A 20,737-nucleotide genomic window follows, 5' to 3' on the forward strand; every position below is an offset into this window, starting at 1 on the left:
ATTTGATTATCAGCTTTGTAGCATCAGTTTATATTAGACAAACCTCATTTTCTGCTTGATAATTTGCAACAACCCCTAGCTTCTCAACAGTTGGGAGTGTCACAGATACTTTCCAAGATGGTGACCGCCCTGTGACAAGTTGGAAGTCCTGGATCATTGCTACAATTGAGAAGCTGAAACTTTAGGCTGGTGCAATAAATTCTGTAAATAAAATATGGAATTTTTAGCCACATTCATTTTTAGGGCTTAGTTCTCCTTTAAATAACTTATTTAACATCTCAGTCCATCAGTGGTAGAAACAGAATTCCACAAGCCCTCATTCATTCTGATTTAGTTGTTATTAATCTGTTCTGATTCCAGAATCCATACTGATGGACAATCTTCCTGCCTTTCAGTCTCTATTCTCTTGACTGTAACTGAAAAGTGACTCTTATTTCCAAGCAGTGCATCTTTGTTCTGTATTGTTAATGATGTGCTGTGATTGACAAACTGAACAGTGAGAGTCAGCTGTAAGCAACTATGGTGAATTGCCTAGCATAATGAGGCACAAACATGACAAAACATGTGTGTTCTGCTCCTGGGAAATTTAAGCTGCTTGTAGACAGTCAGTAGAAAAGGAAAAGAGACTGTCTCAGGAGGGTGGGTGATATAGTAACTAAATCAGTGTACAGCTGCATAGTGGACTAAGGGTTGGTGGCTACAGCTAAGGCAATCCTTTCTTACTAGCCTCCTACAGCAATGGACCCAGTCACTGCTGTGACTCCAGCAACATCAATTGATATGCCATGGAGACAGATCCAGAGAACTGAGAGATGTATAAGCTTCCTGAGCAGCAAATATTTCCATCTTAAAGTGAAACAAATTGCAATAATATTTCTCTCATTTGTTTCATTATTATCGTGCTGCCATCATTTCAACATACTGCTCATCAAGGAAAGAAATGCTTCAACAGTAGTTGAAACTGACCACAGAATATAATTGTTATCTTTTTAATGCCTTCTATGGTTATGAGTGCAGTTAAAGCATGTTAACAAATACACATCACTCTATAGTACAGACACCAGAACCCGTTACAATGCAAAGCAAACATTAGAGCCAGTAGGTTTCTACTGGTTTGAGTAACAAGTACTTGTGCTGTAAATAGGCTGAAAGATGCCTCCAAATTATTTTACGTTTGTTGATTTTGCACTTTTAAGTATAATGAGGTGTTATTCCACTCTCTGTAACAAGGTAACTGAGAGGTGTGCATTCAAATACACTGCACACCGTACTATAGATTGATATGTTCAATCACTGGAAGTCAACTCTGCTAGTTTATTTTACACATGAGATATATCTTCTGTGGTGTTTGGGACCTGGGGTTATCCAGATTAAGGGTTTTCCCAACATTTGAATCACCATTAGTCTACTACAAAAACATTTAAACATAAATAAACCCAAAATGATGGCCAAAATTACCTTTAAGTGCTGTCCTGCTTCTCTGTTAGTGTTCACAAATGCACAGAATTTGTTATACAAAATATTGCGGCATTGATTGTTTTCCAATAATTAACATTTACGTGAATGTAGGCAAGGAAAACCAGTTGCCAGGTAAAATGATGCTGCAATACATTAGCAAGGCTCATGTCTATAGCAGGCTGCTGAGCAAACACTTTTCTGTCATTTTACTTGTTAAATGATTGTAGTCACACTGGTCGTATGAATAATGGCACCAAGTGATAAAGCCAGAGGGATTGCAGTCTGGCATGGGATTAATTATGCATGCATTACTCTTTAGTTGCCGCTTCCTTATTATCTTTTGCATTTCATACCTTCCTGATCCAAAATACTTCTGTAAAATGTCAAACATGTGCTGTGGCATCAGACCAGAAGCTAATTTTTTTTAATAAAACATAAATAACAAATTAATACCTACCCGGTTTATATTCTTTCTGATTCGGTCTCTCTCTCTCATTATGCTTTCAGACCCGGCCTGTTCCTTTTACAGTTCATGCGATTGTTACCTCTTCAGATCTAGAAATCAGCCCAGCTGAAGTGGATTTTGGATACTGTACAATTGTAGAAGCTGTTCAGGCATCACTTCAACTAACAAATAAGTCTATACTACCGCAGGAGTTTGGATTTGTTGGAATTCCAGAGGTATACACTCATCAGTATATAATAGACTAGGTTGTTTTTATGGGAAATATTCATTATTTATACATTAATGTTTGTAAAACATATGTTTACGAGTTATTCTGCAGGTAGTGCAGAGTAATAATATCTGAACATTTGCATGTACTGTGTTTATCAGTGGAGGTATAATACTGCTTATTCTGAATCCCCATGAGAACATTAACATGCCTGCCATATTATTAATGCTACTAGAGTTCTGGAGTCCTAAGGGGCCCAAACTTTGTGCCCATTGAATCTGTGCAAAGCATATTACTGTAGACATAAAGAAACCCTGTACTGAATGCCTGTCATCAGGGCAGCCAATAGAAATCACGGGCCCCCGTACAACAACATTTTCAGGGCCCCCAAGCCCCACCCCAGGTAAAAGACCACACAGACATCAGTGCTAAAAGAGGTAACCCCCCCCCACACAAGTTATATGAAGCTATTAATGGTCCGGCCCCCTTATAAGTTAAAAAAACTGTGGTGCCAGGGCCCCCCATAAAATATTTTTTAAAAAATTGGTGGTCAGGGCCCCCCTATAAGTTAAAAAACATTGGTGCCAGGGCCCGCCTTACAAGTAAAAAAAAATTGATGGCCTGCCCCCCCCAAATTATAAAAAGCCATTGGTGATCAGGGGCCCCCATGCAAGTAAAAAAAAATTGATGGCCTAGGCCCCACCACAAGTTATAAAAAGCCATTAGTGATCGGGGGCCACTGCAAGTAAAAACAAAATGGCCAGATCCCCCCAGGGTGTCTGGCTTCACTTACTTGATCAGCCGGGCCCCCCTGCTTTCAACGTGCTGCCAACTTCCGGGCACGGAAGCTTTTCTCCTATCAAGATTTCCTGTACCCTCATGGTCCTTTAAGAATAAGTCCCGGTAAAGCTGTACAGAGATTGGATAAGTGGATCCAATCCTAATGCAGATTTACGGGGACTTATTCTTAAAGGACCAATGAGGGTACAGGAAATCTTAATAGGAGAAAAGCTTCCGTGCCCGGAGCTGCTGTGTCCTATTTTGTGAAGCTGGCAGCACGCTGAAAGCAAGGGGGCAGGGCTAATCAAGGGGGCCGAACCCCTGAATCCTTCACAAAAGATTCGGCCCCTAATTTGCATATGCTAATTAGGGATGGGAAGGGGGAAACTTTTTTCACTTCCTTGTTTTGTGACAAAAAGTCACATGATTTCCCTCCCCACCCCTAATTTGCATATGCATCCCTAATAATGAAATAAAATACCATGTATGTTTTGCAAGAAGCTGTGTCTCTAGAAGTCTATGGCAAAATGCCTGCCTGGTTTTAGCAGCAGTCATGTTTTAATGAAGCGGGACTTGTCAACTAGCAAAGGCTCAAATATACTCTTGTGCAGTAAACTATAGTAAACAGTGTGCTCAGTCTAACTTGCTTGAGTTCTGGCAATGGTGCAGCTTTGCAGTCCTGTAAGTCTAGATGTTTTCACATTTAGGGGGTTATTTATCAGAGGTCAAAATTTTAGTTTTTGCTGGTTGTTAAAACTTGAATTTTTGCGGGTTAAAAGAAAACTCAAATTTTTCTATATTTATTTTTTTATGTCCCCCCGAAGCTGCAAAAAGCCAGAATCCAAAAATACTCCAGCTAAAACCTGTCGAGGTAATGGAGAAGTCAATGGCAGAGATCCCTTGAACCATTTGAACATGTCTTTAGCCTTTTATGATTTCCGGGGGTTTTTTCGGTTGTGTGCAGTGAATAACTTGATTCATTCGAGCTATTCAATTTTTTTAAGCCAATACCTCAATCAATTTAAGTATTCGGGTTTTCCCCCCATTGCATTCATTCCAGTTTTTTTAAATTCAAGGTTTTTCATAAATAAGAAAACATTTGAGTTGTGAGTTTATTTGAGGTACAAAAAAACTCACAAACCACACTCGACCTTTGGTTAATAACCCCCTTAAAATACATATTTGCAAAAAGTTTTGAACATGGTAAATAAATGCTTTTCTCCATTTGTTGTTTTTATTAAGTATATTTATTGCCCTTTCATTAATAGTACGTAGAGATTCAGCCTAATGATGGATTTGGAACTCTGCTCCCACTGGAGACTGTGAAGTTGGATGTTATATTTAGAGCAGAAAAAGCCAAAGAATATAAATTTGAACTAACGTGCAAGTCTGCTATAAACAGGTGACAATTATTCTTATTTATATTGTACCAACACACGCGGCAGTGCTGTGTAATTGGGCATTTGGTGTGTTGCTGCTTCCTGTAGGGAGACCATTGCTCAGAAAATAAGTTGTGTTTTCTAAATTCATGAATGTTATAATCCAGAAACCCATTATCCAGAAAGATTTGAATTAAGGGAAGGCTATCGCCCATAGACTCTATCTCCCCAGGACCCGGCATTCTGGATAAAATGTCCCTAAAAAAACCTTTAACTATTATAAGATTAGAAACTAATATTTGTACTTTGTTTCCCCTTCTGTGTATTTTCAGGCAATTTAAAGTCTCTTGCAAAGCCATTGGAGTCCATCCACCTTTAGCGTTGTCTCACTCTTTAATACAATTTCCTGCAACAGCTTTAAACGATGTCTCCATGGCAACATTACACGTTATCAATTCACATACCAGTCGCAATGAGTTCACCCATCCAGTTCCAAGAATTGGTAAAGGGGACATTGCTCCTATTGGACCTACATCATTTGAGTTCCATGTACCAGAAGATTATCCAATCACCATTTCCCCAGCAGTCGGCACTGTTCTCCCAGGGCAGGTAAAGCAGTAGAGCTGTTATTGCAGAAAATGCTTTGTACAAATATACATTATACAACATGAAAATGTGACCTGATTTTTTTTATGGAAAAATGTACCCTCCTTTAGAAATACCATTTATTTTCACAGTATGAATTTTCAGTAAAACAAAGGAACATAGTTTATTCTGTATTGACAGCCTTGATTAACATGATTGCATTCATTAAACAAAGTAAAGGATCCGCACAGACATTTTGCATCAAATATTAATAATTCCAATAAAAGGCTTTTGAAAAGCCTTAGAAAATATATATATATATATATATATATATATATATATATATATATATATATATATATATAGATATATATATATAGCAATATATATATATTCGAAATGACCAAGCACTCCAATGCTGTATTAAACTATTAGCCCAGGTGCTATGTAATTGCCTTTGTTACATAAAAAATCATATATAACCTAGATGCATACTGGAACTTAAGTCCCAGTTTTTTAAGTCCCAGTGTGCATCTATGTTATATATGAATTTTTATATATATACATATATATGTATGTAAAATATTACTGAGACTTGTACAGTCACATCATCCCTATGAGATGCTCCCATAAGCTGTCCTGCTTTTTCTGTTCCAAGTGCTTAAAGTGTATATTCGGTGCCCACAAACAGGGCAGAACTGTAACCCACAGCATCCAAGCTCAGATCCTTTTAGATCTTTTTAGTAAAAAAACAGCACCATAAAGTATAGACAATAGAACAACACTGTGAATAATAAAGCTGCATATTGTTATGATACTAGTCCTTGTTATGTTGCCCTCTTGTGGCACAAGAAAATAAAGTTTTGTGTGACTGTTTCGGGTAAAAGGAGACAACTTTAACATGTTCAGACTGAGGGACTGTTGTACCTGTAAAGGAGATGAAAATGATGTTTTCATTTGTACAAAATTTATTAGAATATACATTCCTCTTGGTACCAGTTTATGACTTATACTTTAATTTTACATTGCCTGGTGCAGGGAGTGACAAGATTGCTTTATTTGTCATTGGCATGCAAAATATTATGCTCTTTATGTTTCCTTACAGGGCATCACTAATTGTGTTTTATAGAATGGGAAGGTTACCTGCTGATCCAAACTATGTAGACCTATCCAGACAGGCACTATAAATAACTGATCGATTTGATCCGGGGATTAATTAAGTTGCCCCCAAAGTTGTTTAGTTCTTTCTGACTGTGTGTCACATTCTCATTTTACAGTCATGACAGTTGTTTCCAATAATGTTCTGTAAACTACATGACTTATTTTTTGTACACAGTGGCTTTTGGGTACTTGAGAAATGGAAACCCATTATCCAGAAATCTCTGAATTACATGAAGACAGTCTCCCATAGATTCGATTCCAAATAATCCAAATCTTTAAAAAAGATTTTCTTCTTCTCTGTAATAATAAAAGAGTACCTTGTACTTGATCCAAACTAAGATATAAATAATCCTTATTTGAAGCAAAACCATCCTGTTTGGTTTATTTAATGTTTACATAATTTTTAGTAGACTTAAGGTATGAAGATCCAAATTATGGAAAGATCCATTATCCGGAAAGCCCCAGGTCCAGCGCATTCTGGATAACAGGTCCCATACCTGTATATTGAAGGTCAACTGAATGAATGCATAATGTTGCTACAAACCGTATACTTTGGATTTTGGTGATAACTAGGGATACACCGAATCCACAATTTTGGATTCGGCCGAACCCCCGAATCTTTCTCAAAAGATTCGGCCGAATACCGAACCGACTCCTAATTTGCATATGCAAATTAGGGGTGGGAAGGGGAAAACATTTTTTACTTCCTTGTTTTGTGACAAAAAGTCAAGCGATTTTCATGTCTTCCCCTAATTTGCATATGAAATTAGGGTTCGGATTCGGTTCGGCCAGGCAGAAGGATTCGGCCGAATCCTGCTGAAAAAGGCCGAATCCTGGCCGAATCCCAGATTCGGTGCATCCCTAGTGATAACAAGTGGTATTTTGCAGGGTCCTCTACTTGGACATGTTTTGTTTTAGTAATAATCTTGCAGGAGTAAATGAACCAGTAACAGACAAAATTAAAGGGTTTTGAATTGGTTTTGTACGATAAAAATTCTAGGTTTTATTTAGAAATGACAGTTATATAAATAAGCTTCTGTGTAGCCATGAGCACAGCTATTGAAGCTGAAACTGGACTGCACGGTACACATAGCTGATAATATACAATATTATAATTATACAATAGTGGCCAAAAATTGCTATGCACATATATTACTGAACTAAAAGTTACTTTAATACACTATGGCAGAGGCCTTCTGTAGGAATACATTTTAAAGATGATTTCCATTTTTAAAAGAACAGGTTGTAACTTAGCATTGTGGGTATTTAGAATAATTTGTCTTCAAAATTAATAACCAACTTTTTCCCCAGGCCTGTGGTTTTTTTTAAGGAGAAAAAAGTACTGGCCTGGGAAAAAAGCAGCTCAGCACTTTGTGGCCATGTTTTTTATTTTTTACAGTCCTCACTAATGCAGAATGAAAAAAAAGCCACGATTGTGGAAAAAAAGGAACAAAGCTCAAGCATGTTTGTGACTGCTTTTTTAAATTTTGGAGCACTAGCATACTCACATAGAAGAGTCATGGTTGCGTTATTCCATGGATAAAAAGTTACACACAAACAAAAATCACAACTGATTTAACAAACTTGGAAAAAAAATAGTCAATTGAAATCTTGACATGTGTCTTTTTTAATAAATGGCAACTATTCAAGTTTTCAAAAAATATTATATTATTATTTTTTTCTGTGTATTTTGAATTCTGATAAATCAAATTTAGAATTTTGATAAATCAAATTTAGAATTTTGATAAATCTAATTTAGAATTTTGACAAATCTGTCCTATAGACTTAAATATGCACAGTAGAGCAAAATCTTACAAATGTTACTCTGCTGCAAATGTGAGAGTCTAAGTTTGCTGAGTGATGCCTGGGAAATGTAAGTAACCTAACATATTAGCAGCCCCACTGTGAATTTGACTTTCTTTGGCCTTTATTAAATGTGTATTTTAATGACACTTCTTCACAGAGATGCAAGATCCAGGTATCGTTCCAGCCTTTACTTTCACAAAATGAAATCAGGGAGGAGGCAATATGGATTATACATCGGGCTGCTGAAGCTAAAACCACTATGGAAACAGAGGCCAAACTAATGATGGAGAAAGAAATACAGGTACACTTTAAATAAGGCACCAGTAGTCATAATGTGCTTGCTTATTAATGATGTCCCTGGATTGACTGCAAATTGAGAAATAAGTTAAATAATAAAAAATAGTGTTCCCAGGCTAGGAATAGTAGCAAATAAGGGTCTTGTGACAAAAAGGGGAAGGTTATTTCACTGTTTAAGAATGCAGCACCTTTAATCCCCAAGGTCCTATTGAGGATAAATTTCAATGTACAAAAAGCAGATGGAAGGTCGATTACGAGGCCAGTATATTAAAAATGTACAATTTATTACTTACATCCTGTAAGGAAATATCAAGTAATTGTTCCTTGGTTGTTGTGTATGCTTGTAATTTTAATAACAGGAAAAAAGTTGTGAGTTGTAGTTCAGCAAAAAAGTTGTGAGTTGTAGTTCAGCAAGATGAAAAAGTTATTTCAATTGGGGTTGTGATTAAGATTTTTTCCCCATATGGTTAAGCAGTGAAGTATGCAGAGTTCTTCACTCTTAACAAGCAAATCGGTGAATGGCTAAATATGGAGAGCAAATTTCCTAGGAGATATATTGGGGCGTCCCCCACTCCCTCCTCCTTGCCAGCTGTGAAAGCCCCCCAAAAGAGATTGGATTGGTCTCCCAGTTGCTAGGTTCCGGTATTCCTCGAGGGCGAAGCCGGGTTTGAACTCTCAGCAGCCTCAAGCCTGTTTCACGAATTCACCTCTCTGCAGATGTCCTTTTCACGAAGATCCAAGACGGCACACAGTCTGCTATAGTGCATGCGCTCCACAGCGGAACGCAACCTCAGAATCTTTTTTAAGATCTTACACTGCTTCTCCGATTTCCGATTTGAAATAAAAGCATACAAAAATGAAAGTCCAACCTAAGGAGTGATCCCACCTGGGTACTGCAATGCGTTTCACCACACTGGGGCTTTCTCAAGCAGTTAAAAAGCTGGCTAAGCTAGGAATAGGTGGTACATTTTGTCATTCCATGTTTGAAAAAGATTATTAGTGCTTGCCGATTAAAACCGAAGGCATTTTTATCATTAAGACTTGTAGGTTTGCATTGTCTAAAATTCTGAAGATTTAATGATGTAAAAGTATCATCATCAGTTTGATGGGCAATATTTTCTAAAGGTGGAGTGACAAAATGTACCACCTTTCCCTAGCCTGGGTAAGAACAGGAAGAAGGCCAAAGGAACACTATTTTTTATTGTTAAAAAGAGAAGGAAAGGCATCCTGCACTTTGGGGTGCCAAATATTAGGTATTGATATTGATATTGACTTACCTGAAACCCTGGGCTGGTGCTCCTATCAGCAGAAAACTGCCCCGGCCTGGGTTATACAAGTGAGCACCACGGATCGCTTCTCTTTCGTCTTCCGCTTTCTCCGTATGGCTGCGCATGCGTAGTAGAATGAAATTCCAAACTTTAACTAAAAAGTCAGCTATTTCATTCAACTGCTCATGCATTTGCCCCAGGAAATTTGAAGCCAGAAGAAGCCAGAAGAGGATGGCTCCATGTTGCTCACTGGTATAACCCCAGTCCGGTGCAGTTTTCTGCTTATAGGAGCACCAGCTGAGAGTTTCAGGTAAGTCAATACAATCACTTGGGGTGCATAACATTTGGCACCCCCAAGTGCAGGATGCCTTTCCTACTCCTTTAACATATTTCTCAATTTGCAGGCAATCCAGGGACTTCATTAATAAGGAGGCACATTATGACTACTGGTCTTTATATTATGTGACTATTATATATTAGAGATTGACTGTGCACCCCTCAAGTTACTCAATTAGAGTGCAGGCACTTAAGGACTGTGGTGTGTGTGTGTATATATATATATATATATATATATATATATATATATATATATATATATATATATATATATATATATATATATATATATAGCAAAGGCACATATATATATTTCAGCAAAGGCACATAGTTTTGTTGTGATCCCTCTCCCCTACAATGGAAATTCAGATAGTAGCTCATAGTAATTGTGGTCTGTGGACTATTTGCAGTACAATACAGCATTTTAGTTGATGAAAGTGACCAAAACTATTTTTGACTATCTTAATCTGTTTGTTTTCAATACAGACATGTTAGAGCTGAATCCTCAGATATACAGGTAGAAACATTAGAATTCTACCTGTGTCTGATGATTCAGCAGTAATAGTGGCTGATGTTCACATTTTCAGACCTGACCATTGGACCAGCCAACCAATATCCAAGTCTTCTACTGATATCGGATGGCTCATCTCCCGCCATAAAAGCACTGAATATCATGCAAATCTGTGTCTATGGCCACCTTTAGGGTCATGTCAAATGATACTTTTCTCAGTAAAGATTTTGTTTAGAAATGTAACTGGAACAAATATGAGAAGTCCTACTAATGAGCTAAAAACCTATTTATAACAACATTGCCAAAATGTTTGTTTTGTGTCTGTTATTTCAAGCATTTTTGTATTGCTTTTCCAGGATAAAAAGGAAAAAAAAATAATGTCTGGTAAGAAGGAGAAAAAGACTCTTCCTTCCCCAAAGCAACAGCTAAAAGAAAAGGTCCCACAGCTGATGCATTCTGTTTCTACAGAATTACCAAAAACTGAAGATTTAAAAGTCAAGTAAGAATAAAACAGAATTATTTACAGATTAATGTTGTAAGAGCCACAAGTTGACAGGCAAATGTATTATTATTGTGTAGGCATATGTGGAATGGCTGCAGTCATGCGTGAAGAGACAATAAATGGCTAAACATTGCATAGTAAGGAAACTTTGGTCGACTTTGAAGCACCACATTTTCTCACAGGCTATTCACATTATTTGTGGTGGCAAAGCATTTGCAGGAGATTATTCACCAATGGTAGCAAAGATTTAATGTGCGTGACTCCTAGGGGTAGCAATCGAATTTAAAATTTTTCCATAAATCTCAAAAAATTTGTGGTTTTCTATTTTTTTTTAAAAAAGCTCTAACAATTTGAGATTTGTGAAATCTAAAAACTATAAAAACCACTAATACAAAACTTCATGTGGAAAAAGATGTCAAGGTCCTATAGAAGTCAATGGGAGCTGTGCTGATCCTATTGGACCGCTCTAAATCAATTCAGACTTTTAGAGATTTTCATGTTTTTTCACTAGGAATAGTCCAAAAAAACTCAAAATTTTAGAGGTTTTCGAGGTATACATATTTTTAAGCACATAGTTCAGTGTAATTTTCCCTTTGTACTTTTTTTCTTCCAATTTTTTTAAGATATCTGACAACATTCATAGTTTAAGAGAAAGTGAGTTTAGTCGTGGTTTCAAAAACCACTAAAATCTGACCTGATACATTGATACATTTGCCCCCATGTGTAACTGCAGTCATATGTCTCTTCTTTAGTTCTCTAAGATGTTTTGTTGTGCTTAATAGCTGAGATCTGAGACGTCTTCATAACATAGCATTCTGGCTCTAAGATCATAAATCTGTTTACATTTGTGTAGGCAGTGGAATCCTTAATGAGATTAATTTGCATGTTGCTGTTGGGCAACACAAATCTACAACTAGTTATACTGTAAAACCAAGTAATAACAAGCAACCAATGTTTGATGATTTTCACCAGTATTAAACTAGCATTATTTTGATCTTACAGTAATACAGATATTCACTCATAATGTTCTGAACCTTTGGTTTTTATTTTCAGCTCTGATGAATATGCTGCTGGTCGAGTGTCCATCTATCGAAGATTTATGGGCAAGTTTGAGCGATATGTTATACCGTGTTTTATTGCCAATGGTGACACCAGCAAATCCAAAGATGAGAATTTCCAATTCAGGTGCAGTATTTGTAGGCTGATTCTGCTGAGACTTTTTACATACAGACCAACTTATTTTAAGATGAAATTGTGTGTGTCCACTTGATCACATAGAAAATGCGAACAAGCTTCTGGTTAAAGCCCTCTTATTTCCACAGGGTGACCTGGTGGGAGCCATAGTAAACAAATAAACAAATGGTATAAATGGTTTTAAAAGTATTTGTAAATGTAGTTGCTACTGAAGGGTTTTTGTCTCTTTCTGCACTGGTGATTATGTGGGTTGTAAACAATAGGAGTCATTTACAACAAGGAAGGTAGTGTTCAAAGGGCAAAACACATCCACAATCAGCCATTTTCTGTACTTCCCATACTGCCTTTCTCTGGTCTGTTTCAGAGCCCTGTGGCTGCCCTAATGAATACAGAGCTGCCTTTGTTCAGCAGTGCTGTATTCACAAGGGACAGGAAGCACGTAGGGGCCCCTTCTCCTACCCCTTACCAATCTTCTAACTTGTGCATCATTCAGATCCATCACATCTATTCACATCACTCCGGATGTTTTATCCAGTGCAAAGTGCAGACTGAATGAAGAAGTGCTAGCTGTATAAGCATTAAGAGGCATACATTTGCACCACTTAGGGGCAGATTTATCAAAATGTAAGATTAGAGCTCATTGCAAAAAAGAAACCTTACTTTCACCCATTGATAAATACACTTCTTAAAATCCAATAGGAATGAATAGAAAGTGTGAGAGCTTTTCTGTGGCAAGTTCTAAACTCACATTTTGATAAATTTGCCACTTTTTGTTCATACACCCCGTTCCAATTTGTAATTGACCCCCGTTGTAGCAGACGTCCCGTTAAACACAATTTTCTATAATGCCATGCATGCTTCTTCATGGACCTGTTAGCTGGTTTTTGCAAAATTATTTAAAATGTCATAACCAACAGTGCAGAGAATAGAAAAAGACACACCAATACTGCAGTTAAATCAACAGGAATTAAATAATAATAAATAGCTTTAAAACCATTGAAAATATTTATTGAATGTATCAAGGAGAACTATTTACAATTACTATTACTTTCTCTTGGAAAAAAAAAAAATATATATTTTTTTTTCATATTCAAAAATGTGTTTATTAAAATAGAATATTCAAAACATGTATAGAAGCATTTGTTACACGAATCACATTGCACCAATAAACAGAGGTTCAATAAATGCAAGCGTTGTCATGATACTCATTACAAAATAGAGAAATAAAAAAACAGAGAAAAAAAAAAGACAAAGAAAAATGAACCAAATGAACAAATAAGTAAATAAACAAATACATAAGGCAAGGCAATACGTCCATAGAAAATGATCTACAATACACAGCACCACTTTCAAGCTACAGTGTATCACTGAACACTTGTTTCCCCTTTATTTGCTATAAATTGCATCCATAAAGACCAGGTGGCCACAAATTTCTCGTAGGTATTATTGATATAAGCCGTCAGTTCCTCCATACGATAAATTTCACTCACCACATTATACCATTCCTCTCTAGTGGGAGGCAGTAAACTCCTCCAATGCATTGGAATTAAGGATTTAGCTGCCATCAGGAGCTGTATTAATAATTTCGACCTGGAGGGGTCAAAAGAATGAATATTATGAAACAATAATAGGGTGGAAGGAGACCTAGGCAGCTGAATTCCAGTTATATCTTTACAGTCTGATATCACATTTCCCCAAAAAGAATTTAGCACCGAACAATGCATTCAGAGATGGGATAGAGTCCCAGGTTCCATTCTGCACCTCCAACACAAATCGTCTGGATACAAACCCATCTGCTTCAGTCTAACTGGAGTTCTATACCACCGGGACAATAATTTAAAGGAGTATTCCTGATATTTATTACTAATAGAGCAGCGGGAGTTAGTTCGGTAAATAGAGGCCCATTCAGAATCAGTAAAAGTCGTATCCAATTCAACCTCCCATTGACGTGCATAGGTTGGTTGGTCTTTGCATTTAAAGCTATTTATTAACTTATAAAATATAGAGACCTGGTGTAAAATATTCCCGTCTCTAGCACAAAGGGATTCAAAGGTAGTCAGGTCTCTGGCCACTTCCCCACATAATTTAAAGTCCTTTACCCAATGAGAAAGCTGCCTAAATCTCCAGAAATCCTGTATGGACCACAGCTCCTTTTGCTGTAAAACTTGGGACAATCCTCCCGGCTGGGTTAACAAGAAATGTCTCAAACTAGGCTTCGAAATTCCAAAGGCTTGTTTAAAACCGTTATCATGTAAGCTAGGCGGGAAATCAGGATTGCTATATAACGGCAAAAGAGGCGAGGGAAACACCGTAAGCTGGAGTTTGCGATTAAGCTGTCGTCAGGTTAAGAGGGTAGGATTTATTAATACGTCAGGACGAATCCCCCTAATAGATTGGCTAATATCTTTGGCCCAAGGTAAGGAGTGCAGGGTATGATCCACCCAAGAATCCTCCATTTGTCTCCACTGGAGAACAGAATTTGGGTCTGCAAATGTTCGGATTCGCGACAAAATACTGGCCTGATAATACGATTCCAGATCTGGATAACCAAGCCCTCCAGATTGCCTTGTTTTATTAAGCGTTAAAGTCTTCACTCTACCCCTCTTCCCCCTATTAATGTAGTCCCTGATCACAGTATTAAACTCCTTAAAAAAGTTAGTGGTAAGATGGATAGGGAGAGTCTGAAAAAGATACAGAAACTTAGGAAGAATGGACATTGTAACAGTATTAATTCTACCCAGCCACGTAAATTGTTTAGTTCCCCAAACTTTTAGAGTATTCCGAGTCTCATCTAATAGGGGCTTGTAATTTAAATTGTAGAGTTGTTGACTGTCAGACGAAATCCGGATCCCCAAATACTTTATACATAAAGGTGGACATTTAAAGGCAAAGTTAGATGATAATTGTTGTTGCAGAGGAAACTGCATATTCAAGAATAGTACTTCTGACTTATCCATGTTAATTTTGTAATTAGACAATACCCCAAAATCTTTCAGTTCTCGCATAAGGTTGGGTAACGTAAGCAGTGGTCGCGAAATAGCAAATAAAAGGTCGTCCGCAAATGCCGCAACTTTATAGGTATCATTCCCAATTGTTACCCCCAGTATATCCGGATTGCGTCTGACAGCGGTCAACAAAAACTCCATCGTTATCACATAAATAAGTGGGGAAAGAGGGCAACCCTGTCTCATCCCATTCCGTATCTCAAACGGAGAAGAGAGAGTCCCATTGATTCGAACTTGTGCAGACGGAGCAGTATAAGAAGCCATTATTTTACCCCTGAACTTAGGCCCAAACTCTAAACTTTCTAGCGCCAAATCCAGAAAGTCCCAGCTAACCCTATCGAAGGCCTTCTCCGCATATGTTGAGAGAAGGAGAGAAGGCCTCCCTTGTACCCGTAACCATTCAATCCAATTGAGAACTTTATAAGTGTTTTCCTTGGCTTCCCGACCTAGAACAAAGCCTACCTGATCTCTATGTATAATCATAGGGAGAACCGGTCGTAAGCGCTGGGCCAGAATTTTGGTGAATAATTTTACATCCTGATTTAGGAGAGAGATGGGACGATAACTACTACAATTAGTGTCATCTTTACCCGGTTTGGGAATAACAGCAATGTGCGCCAATAAAAATTCTTGGTTAGGAGGAGCGTCAAAATCTAAGGCGTTAAACAATGTTTCCAAAAGAGGCGTTACATGGGTAAGACATTGTTTGTAAAACCCAGCCGGGAATCCATCAGGGCCCGGGGCTTTATGGGAGGAGAGTTGTTTAATAGCATCCATAATTTCCAATCTAGTAATAGGGGATTCTAATGCTTCTAAGTGCGTAGAAGGTATTGAGGGGAGTTTATTATCAGATAAATATTTACGAATACGCATCCGAAGATCATCTCTAGCCTGAGAAGAAATAGATGGATTAATATTGTATAATTTCTTATAATAAGCATGGAACGCCGCCGCTATCTGCTTAGGAATAAGATGAGCCAGACCCTTATCATCCTTAATTTTATGAATATGGGAAATGGTGTGTTTCTGTTTCAAAGCTTGAGCCAACATTTTCCCTACCTTATTCCCATATTCATAATATTTTTGTCTGACTTTAGTTAAAGTACCCTGAATCCTATGATTTAACAAAGAGTGGAGTTTAAGTTTACATTCGGTTAAAGTCGTCAGATGCTCCTCATCTTGAGATTTTTTATGCAACTCTTCTAGGGAGTGTATTTGATCAAACAATTGGGTAAGTTGTTGAGACCTCAATTTCTTTAGTCTTGAACCATGTTTAATAAAGATACCCCTGGCTAAACATTTAAAGGCTTGCCATTTCGACATGGGAGAAGAAGACATGTCCGATTGAAGAGCTTCACTATAAGCCAATGAGGCTTCAGTCAACTCGGACATACAATCCTGATCATTTAGCAAGGACTCATTAAGTTTCCATCTCCATTCAGAAACCTGTTTATGTGGAAATCTCAGAGTCATTAAGTTTGCCCCATGGTCTGACCACAAAATATCCTGTATCGAAGCCGATGACAACCATTCCAGGTGGTATTGGGAAAGGAAAATATAGTCGATTCTAGTATACACTGCTTTAGCATGAGAGTAAAAAGTGAAATTACGATCCAAGGGATGCAGATATCTCCATGTATCAATCAATTGGGCTCGTCTGAGAGCCTTATGTGTCAAATTAATGGCAGAGAATGGTAGTGATGATGTACCCCTGGACGAATCCAATCTAGGTTGCAATGTGAGGTTAAGATCACCTCCGAGAATCAAACAACCTACACCAAAAGAGTCCAAAGCGGACAACATCTTCCTGACAAATGAGGGTTGTGACTTATTAGGAGAGTAGATACTCCCAATAGTACATTGGGTATGGTGAATAAACCCTTTTACAAAAATATATCTGCCCTCAACATCTTTCAAAACATCTATTAATTTGAAATCCAAATTTTTGTGCAGTCCAATAGCTACTCCCTTACTTTTTTGAGAGGCGTTATTACTATAAAACCACCTGGAATAGCCATGTTTAATAGGAGCGCAGTCATCCCCCTTAAAATAGGTTTCCTGGAATAAAATAATATCAGTTTTGCTTTTGTACATAGCATGTAGGATTTTGCGCCTTTTCTCCGGAATATTGAAGCCATTGACATTTAAAGAAGTCACAGTAATATTACCCATTTAAACAGAATGCAAAAGCGTATTGCCATATATAGCCTTGCCTAAAACAAACAATAATAAAAAAAAAAACGAGACATTGCAAAACATGCAACAAAAAGGTCAAAATGCACATTAAACTGTGTGGTAAACTTTTCAAAATGGGGTCTAGAAAAAATAAAAAATATTTTTAGTAACCCTTTAATTTTCTATTTGTATTGTCACGGCTCATCTCCATTTTAAGTTGTTAGTGGTAACTGTTTTTTTTTAATTCACACAGCCATCACAACACCTTGTATCTGGAGCTACACTGTCCGGCTATAGCACCCCCTATTATCATTACCTCTGAAAATGGAAGGCATCTTATTGACTTTGGAGAAATAGCAATAGGTACTGCGTTAAAAATGATTCTTGCATGAAATGTTATTGTAGGACAATCAGAATGACATTATGTTTTCTATATCCATATGTTGGGACACAGGGGAGATTGCAACTTGTCCAGGGTTACAAGGAGTTGCCATGGGTTTCTAGCATGAGATCTAACATTATAGGCTAATCACAACCCAGATAAAAAATTATAAAGGGTATTAGAAGCCACTAAGTTTCATGACCTTATGTCTTGTGTCTTTAATGGTCAAGGAACTTCTTCTCGTCTCCCAGTATGCTTAAAATAGCATGTAACATATAATATATAATATAATGTATACTGGAAAAAATAGAATCTTATGATCTTGTCAAGCCTGGACTGTAGGTTCTGGCAAATGCCAGAGGGGCCACTGTAAGTTGCCATAGATATTCACTATTTATTAGGCTGATGGGGGCTGTTTGGAACTCTTTGTGGTTCTGTTTGGGCCCCTGTATACCTGAAATGCCAGGGCCTATTTAGATTCTCAGTCCAGAGCTAGATCATGTAATTGCTAAACTTAAGGCATCTTAAAATTCAGTTAAAAAGGGAAAACACATTTGAGACATATCTTAGTGTAAAACTGGGGGTGCTGTGTATGCACATGCTGAACTGCCTGTGGTCCCATGGCCTAGGTAGCAATTGCAAACTGCTTGATTCCTTATTGGACATGTTCCTTGCAGTAGCCACCATTTGTTCCAAAAACATTTTTTGCTATTCTTTTTTATTTTATTAGGTGTCTTATTTTTCTTGCCAGTAAGCTTTGCTTCTGGCCTGTAGAATGATTGGTTTTTTTGGTAGTTTGTGCCACTATGAGGTTCCACTGCAAACGCCAAGTCTGGTGGACTTGGGGTTTGCAGTGGACTTAGGGTCCCAGGTGGGACCAGATTTTTTTAAAATAAAGTATTCTGCATAAATATTTAAATGTGCTATTTTTCTTTAAATAATTTTCTTTGTGCTCCATAATGTTTTTCTAATGTTGGATGGAATTATATGTTTCCCTCTAGGTCAGAGGGTTGTAAAAAGAGTGACCTTGCAAAATATCTCTCTGGAGCCAGTGGAAGTATCCTTAATGTTTACACTTTTATTTATATTCTTTTTAAATTAAATGTATTTCAATATTTTCTTATTTCTGTATTTACAGACATTGGTTTGTACCCAAGCATTTTTATATTGGATTTTTGTAGCACCAAGGTATATACATTCTGATCAATATCTTTATTCCAGTTATCTCTGTCTAGAAATGCCCCCATGCAAAGCTTATATTATCTTCTAAAAACTTCAATTTAACAAAACACACATTTAATGGATTTTTCTTGCGTACATGAAAAAATTGTGTAATTGATCTGTATGGGTCTGTATCCATGAAGGTGGAGATACACTTTACATTTCAGTGTATAGGTGGAAAAAGAGCAGCTGGTAGGGTGGGTGAGTCTTCCAGAGAATGTGTATTATTGACTGCAGTGTAGACAGTTGGTAAGCTACAACAAGGTAGGTGAGGTAGAGGTGATTATTATATTGATTACATTAAAGCAAATGTCAGATGGATGTGATGTGTGGCATGTGGATTAGGGGATATATCATTTTTGTTTTGGAAATATTGAGAAGCCACTGGATACGGGGTTTGAGAGATAAAAGAAAAACCAGGGAAGAACTTGATCAAATAGACCAAATTCTTACATTTTGTGTGGCAGAAGGGTATTGCTACTGTACTTAAGACAGCAGAGGTCAAAAAGAAGATGTGAAAAAAATGACCCTTAGATATTGCAGAGAGAAGATCACTGATAAATTAGTTAAATTGTCAGAGCAGAAAGTAGATTATATAGATCTGTGTTTTCATAACTCTAAGGGTTCAATATAGTGTTTTTTTCTGGCTACTACAAACCAGAAGAAACAACACTAGTAGAAAGGAAGATAGTCAGCATCATTATAAGTGAGGGGAAAATATATAATCAGTTAGAAGCAGGTTAAGTTTAACAGACAAGTGGTAAGGTGTTCGAGAAGAGAAGCTTTGTAACTTCTTAATCTCTTATAGATGTAAAGGTGTTCAATAGCATTGAACAGAGGAGTGGTGTCTAAGGTAGAGCGCCATTATTGAGACTCTGGATATGAATGAAGTATGTGTGCTAAGTAAAGGTGAGCACACAAATTTAAATTGTAGAGTAATAAATCTACTTGGGGTGAGAGTTTTATTGTCACTGCACTGCAGGAGCATTTTGGAGATGTTTTGGAGAAGGTAGCCTTGACCTGTCCTTAAACATTTGGGGAGGAGCTATGGTTTTAATACTTGTGGTGAGTCCTTTATATTGAGGTTATTATGTCTGGACAGATTGTATTTTCTTATGTAAGCAGAAACAGGCAAGGTTATTTATTTAAATGTTGAGATTATCTCAATTTCTGTAAATTCTTGGTGATTCAGATACCCATGTTAATATTGTGTAAGCAGTTGTGAAATAAAAAACATAAGATTATGGCCAGACAGGGAAGGGAGCAGTCTAAAATTTAGCACGAGCAGAAAAAAAATATCTAAAGAGAATCCTTCACAATGGTAAAGAGGGATTTTTCAAATAATTTTCCAAATGAGTAGGTAAGCAAGTAGTTTGGAGGCATCTGTTGTGTTTGGACTATTAATGGGGATATCAGATGATAGGAAATGGTGGAGCCAAACTCTCAACATTTTGGGTTATAAATGGCTAGTAGACAAATAAGTAGTGGAGAGAAGAGGTAACTGTATGTGTTCCAGAAGAAGAACCTGAGATTGGGAGGTTTGTTGAAGTATTTGGTAAGTGCAGCAGGAAGAAAGTTTTGAAGGCCACCAAAAGAAAGGGCCACAGTGTATCTGTGCTATAGTAGTTAGCTAGGTAATTCAATTCCATGGATTGTAGTAAGGTTTTTGACAGAATGAGTATATAAGATTCTGTTCATTGCACAAAATGTTTTCATAACTGCAATCACATATTGTAGCAACAGAGATTGTATTTATGAAGGGTGGGGGATGGCATGTAAGCATACCCCTTCCTTTTCTCTACCCCTACCTAATGCACAAGTTAACTCAGATTGTACATGACAACACATTTTCTTATCCTGTGTAAGATTCATTGCACAGCAATTTTCCCTGCCAGAAGTGTTCCATGCATTAGCTCTTGCACCCATTAGTATTCTTGCACTTCTGTCAGGCAGCATAGTGAATGATGTGACTTTCAGAGTAAAGCCATTAATGTCTTTAAAAC

General features: G+C 37.3%; 1 protein-coding gene across 1 annotated transcript in view; it reads left to right on the forward strand.

Annotated features, from left to right (window-relative positions):
• cfap74.L (cilia and flagella associated protein 74 L homeolog) overlaps positions 1-20,737 on the forward strand; it is a 75,600-nt gene that overhangs the window by 43,059 nt on the left and 11,804 nt on the right. The window contains exons 25-32 of the mRNA XM_018226011.2: positions 1,966-2,139; positions 4,181-4,314; positions 4,624-4,900; positions 8,001-8,144; positions 10,612-10,754; positions 11,811-11,942; positions 17,385-17,494; positions 18,515-18,570. Coding sequence (XP_018081500.1) covers positions 1,966-2,139; positions 4,181-4,314; positions 4,624-4,900; positions 8,001-8,144; positions 10,612-10,754; positions 11,811-11,942; positions 17,385-17,494; positions 18,515-18,570 — 1,170 coding nt within the window. The remainder of the gene's footprint in view (positions 1-1,965; positions 2,140-4,180; positions 4,315-4,623; positions 4,901-8,000; positions 8,145-10,611; positions 10,755-11,810; positions 11,943-17,384; positions 17,495-18,514; positions 18,571-20,737) is intronic.

This window comes from Xenopus laevis, chromosome 7L (assembly GCF_017654675.1).
Source record: "Xenopus laevis strain J_2021 chromosome 7L, Xenopus_laevis_v10.1, whole genome shotgun sequence".
NCBI classification, from domain to species: domain Eukaryota; kingdom Metazoa; phylum Chordata; class Amphibia; order Anura; family Pipidae; genus Xenopus; species Xenopus laevis.